This window comes from Poecilia latipinna, unplaced genomic scaffold (genome assembly GCF_001443285.1).
Source record: "Poecilia latipinna isolate Pla-1442-1.1 unplaced genomic scaffold, P_latipinna-1.0 Scaffold5258, whole genome shotgun sequence".
Taxonomy (NCBI): Eukaryota; Metazoa; Chordata; class Actinopteri; order Cyprinodontiformes; family Poeciliidae; genus Poecilia; species Poecilia latipinna.
The window spans coordinates 4,562-9,354 of NW_015117874.1; the positions used below are offsets into that span (position 1 = coordinate 4,562).

The 4,793-nt window shown below is 39.9% G+C and overlaps 1 protein-coding gene across 1 annotated transcript in view; it reads left to right on the plus strand.

The window, feature by feature from the left end:
- Positions 1-613: 613 nt before the first annotated feature.
- The window catches only part of csde1 (cold shock domain containing E1, RNA-binding), a gene marked incomplete at its 5' end in the record, with an annotated part of 10,937 nt that continues 6,757 nt past the window's right edge, over positions 614-4,793 (plus strand). The window contains 10 exons of the mRNA XM_015026716.1: positions 614-721; positions 807-904; positions 978-1,059; positions 1,347-1,475; positions 1,550-1,675; positions 1,773-1,988; positions 2,064-2,231; positions 2,315-2,479; positions 2,651-2,662; positions 4,030-4,137. Of these exons, the coding sequence (XP_014882202.1) occupies positions 614-721; positions 807-904; positions 978-1,059; positions 1,347-1,475; positions 1,550-1,675; positions 1,773-1,988; positions 2,064-2,231; positions 2,315-2,479; positions 2,651-2,662; positions 4,030-4,137 (1,212 nt within the window). The remainder of the gene's footprint in view (positions 722-806; positions 905-977; positions 1,060-1,346; positions 1,476-1,549; positions 1,676-1,772; positions 1,989-2,063; positions 2,232-2,314; positions 2,480-2,650; positions 2,663-4,029; positions 4,138-4,793) is intronic.

A 4,793-nucleotide genomic window follows, 5' to 3' on the forward strand; every position in this document is an offset into this window, starting at 1 on the left:
TAGAAAGTACCCATTATTAAGGCTACTTAAGTAAAGTACAGATACATGAAAATTTTACTTAAGTACAGTAACGAAGTACTTGTACTTCGCTACTTCCCACCACTGCAGCCCAAGGAGGATCTTGACTGTATTCACATGATTTTAATTGTATTTCTTATTTATGGAAACACTGAAATTGCGGAATATCAAAGTTTTATGCATATTTGTAATGGAAACAGATATTGAGGGGTATTTTGGACTAAAGGTTCTGACTGGGACATCCCTACTTTGCACACCTGATTGCTGAAGGTTATTGCATGAACTGAACAATGAATGGATCAATGTCTCTGGGAATGATCTTTTTAGTGTCTTAGTCTAAACTCAAATGCATATTAAATTTGACCCATTGAGATTTGGTTAATTGTCAAATTCAGGGTTCAGAGCGCTTCGTCAAAGCATCTGAACATTTATCAACTCATGGATTCAGACATGAACATCCAAAACACATTGAGCTACACACAGTTAAGTTCATTCTAATAATGTTTCTCACAAATTGACTCATCATTACATGTGGGATGTGATCTGATGATTTTTGCTGTGATTTGCAAAGCAGTGCGTGTTGGCCTACACCTGAAATATTCCCCCTTTCTTGCAGGTCGTCTCATCTGTCCCACTGAACTTGGATGGGAAGGCCGCTCCGGGTCAGGTTCCCACTGGGAGTGTTTGTTATGAAAGAAATGGAGTAAGCAAAGAAACACTTTCGTTGTTATTATTTTAGTTAATTTGTTTTCCAAACCCCCTTTAATGCTGTTGGATGTTGACTGCAGGAGGTTTTTTATCTGACATATACTCCTGATGATGTGGAGGGGAATGTCCCTTTGGAGACGGGCGACAAAGTCAGCTTTTACATGGAGACAAACAAGCAGTACGTTTTAATATGAATTCAGATCATCGTGGCTTGGACTTGATTTCATAGTAACAGCCTGTTTGTGTTTCAGTACTGGTGCAGTGAGTGCTCGCAATATTCAGCTTGTGAAGAAAAAGCAGGCGAGGTGCCAGGGTGTGGTATGTGCTACAAAGGTAAGTGTTGCTTTATAACAAAGATGTATAATGCTGCAAAAGTATTTGATTCAAATCTCAATGTACTTTATTGGCATTTTATGCAGTGGAATCGTACGAACTCTCCTTTTCTTCCACTTCAAAATTCTACATGAATGTAACATTGTGGGCGTCTGGCTAATGAAATCCCTGTCATGTGCATTAAAGGTTGTTGTTGCAACCTAATAAAAGTTCAGAGTGTGAATACCTTTTAATTCTACTGCTTTTGGAATCATTGTAAGTATCAAAGTTGTGTTTTTGTCATTCAGGAGGCCTTTGGGTTCATTGAGAGGGCAGATGTGGTGAAGGAGATCTTTTTTCACTACAGCGAGTTTAAGGGCGACCTGGAGGCTCTTCAGGCTGGAGATGATGTGGAGTTCACCATCAAAGACAGAAACGTGAGCTGCTTTTTCTGAATAAAACATTAATCTGTGCTGCTGAATGTCCACCTGACCGATTCCTGTTCCCACAGGGGAAGGAAGTAGCTACGGACGTGCGCCTGCTCCCTCAGGGGACCGTCATCTTTGAAGACATAAGCATTGAGCAATTCGAAGGCACTGTTGTTAAAGTTATTCCCAAGGTTCCCACGAAAAACCAGGTGATTAGAATACTAATACAGAGCAATTTAAAAGGAAACCAAAGAGAATAGAAATGTATAAACTGGACATGCTAACAAGTCCTTTCTGTTCCTGTAGAGTGACCCTCTGCCTGGCCGCATCAGTACGAGGATCGGTTTCTCTGAGAAGGAGCTTCCTTTTGGAGAGAAGGACACAAAGTCTAAGGTGACTCTTTTGGAGGGAGACCACATTCAGTTTAACATCTCCACTGACCGCAGAGACAAACTAGAGAGGGCTACAAACATCGAAATCCTCCCAGACACCTTCAACATGACCAAGGAGACCCGTGAAATGGTTTGAGTTTTATTTTGTTCTGACCTTTTGTTCATCAAGCAGAGTGTCTGATCCTCAACCCTCGCTCTCCCTCAGGGCGTGATTGCAGCCATACGCGACGGCTTCGGCTTCATAAAGTGCGTGGATCGAGATGCCCGAATGTTCTTCCACTTCAGCGAGGTCCTGGAGGAAAGCCAACTGCACATCTCGGATGAAGTGGAGTTCACTGTTGTGCCTGTAGGTTCTGTTAAGCTTTTCACAAAAGTATGTATTACCTGAAACTGGCTAAAGCGAGTATATTCTGATTTGTTTGTCACTTACCAAACTGAAGGAAATGTCGTTGGCAGGATATGCTGTCTGCTCAGAGAAACCATGCAGTTCGCATTAAGAAGCTTCCCAAAGGGACGGTGTCCTTCCACACCCAGTCTGAGCAGCGGTTTGTGGGCGTCGTGGAGAAGGAAGTCGTGTCGGCCTCCAACAAGAATGCGAGCCCCAGCAAGGGAAAGGAGAAGGTACGTTTCTGCACTAACTAGGAGTATCTTCCCCAAACCTGCCCTACTTGTTTTCCAACCATTGTTGTAGTTTTTCGTCCCTCTTCGCCACCTCCTCTCAGTTTTTAGTTCTAATGCTGGTCTTTGTTTTCTCCCTCAATGACCTCCCCCTGCTCATGCTTCTTTGGTTAGAAAAAAGACAAGGTAGGACCGGCATGAAGCCACTTGTTTTAGAGAGAAACTAACATTTAGCATAAAGAATGCCTTAGTTTTGTGTCTCAGTTGACCAGTCTTAATTATAAAACTTTTTACCATATAAGGCATGCTGTCTAATAGTTTACAGTTTCTCTGATTTTTTTAATTTATTTATTTATTATTTAAGGGGAAAGTTGTAGAAAAGGTTTGTGTTCAGGCCTCAGGCCCTTTCATATATTTGTTTATAGTCGGCAGCATGGTATTGCATTACCTAGTCCTAAAAGGGCTGTACAATATAAATCAAACGGCAATTTCTGCAAGAATTTAAATGGCGGCTGTGGGTGATGATGCAGGGCTGGGCGATGTAGCTTAAATTATTTATTTTTTCCTCTAAAAAAATTACAAATGGCAGAAAATATTTTTAAAAAGTGTCTTTTATTTCAATCATCTCCCCTGTGAGTTTACCTAAATTTGAAGTTGAAATAAACAGAAGCTGTAAAATGTTCTTGTCAAACAAGATGGTAGTTCTTGGGCATGATGACATCAGTATGAACTATGGAAACACAAGGAATCCACTGGAGAAAAATATTTTCCAAGAATTAAATTTTCAAAAACTGAAAAGTTAAATAAAAGATTATTAAATTGTTCATTTATTTCAATAACTCAATTGATTAAGTAAAACCCATTGATAACACATATTGAAGTTATGTTTAGTTTTTAGCTTACAGCAAATGAAAACAAGGCAATTGAAATCAATAAAACAATTTTAATTTGGAGGGCTTGTTTAATATCGTCTTTTAATCTGACACAACGGCTTTATTAAAATATGATTGCATCTATCATACCAACATTTTCTTTTTACACAAACATTTTATGTAATGCTCATATTGAGGACTTTACATAAACTCTGGCTCCATATTTCTGCCGTGTCACCTTCCTGTCTTGGCAGCTGTCTCTAATACGACTGAACTTTGCATGTTTCAAAATAACTCGAAGAAAATATGAACATCAACGCGGGCATAAGAAGTTGATGATCTGAGTAATCTGCTCATTTTCTTTGTTAGAATTGGAATAGTTTGTGTTGTAATGCCAGTAGCTAAACCTTAATTATGCAGCCCTATGCTGTAGGCTCTAACCACAAGCTGATGCTAACAGCCACAGCTACTGTAGAATAATATAACGCACACACTAGCTGTGCTCATGCTTTCAGACTGTTTTCACTTTTTTGTCATGTAATGCTACTGGTTTAGTTGTTTTTCAGACATTGCCATCTTTCACCTCCCTTGTGAGGAACTTGTCTTTCATTCTTTAAGTTCTCAGGTGTTGCACATATTTAAAGGAACAGTAATAAGTGCAGTATGCTCTTCTGTCTGTAGGAAGCTGAGGAGGGAGTGATTGCCTATGAAGACTGTGGTGTGAAGCTCACTGTGCCGTATCATGTTAAAGACCTGGAGGGAGGAACTTTCCCTCAAGCTGGAGAGAAGGTAATAATGAAACATGGTGTAAAATTAAATGCAATTTTTGTTAACGACTTGTCTTTATTCTATGCAGTATTCAAAATTCATGAAAATATACAAATAAACAAATAACTCTTTTAAATGATAAAAATTTTATTGCCTAAATGCAATAACAGCATATTTTAGTGAATGTTTGATAATTTGTAGCACAGCATGGAACTAAAACTACATTCCTAACACGAACATGTGAAAAGCTCAGGCCTTTCTGTTGTAAGGCAGATCTCCATTCATCCATTTTCTGTTCACCCTTGTCCCTTATTGGGGTCAGGAGGGCTACTGGTGCCTATCTCCAGCTAATGTTCTGGGCGAGAGGCGGGGGTCACCCTGGACAGGTTGCCAGTCTGTCACAGGGCAACACAGAGAAAGACAGGACAAACAACAATGCACACACTCACACCTAGGGACAATTTAGAGAAACCAATTAACCTGACAGTCATGTTTTTGGACTGTGGGAGGAAACCGGAGAACCTGGAGAGAACCCATGCAGAAGTTCTCCCCGTGCAGCCCACAGTGGTACAAGGCAGATCTGTTGATTTATTTTTTTAATTTACCAATTAATAATTTCATTGACCAAGGTGTTTTTTAGGAGCTTTTTACCACTCTTCACCTTTGAACCAGGTGAA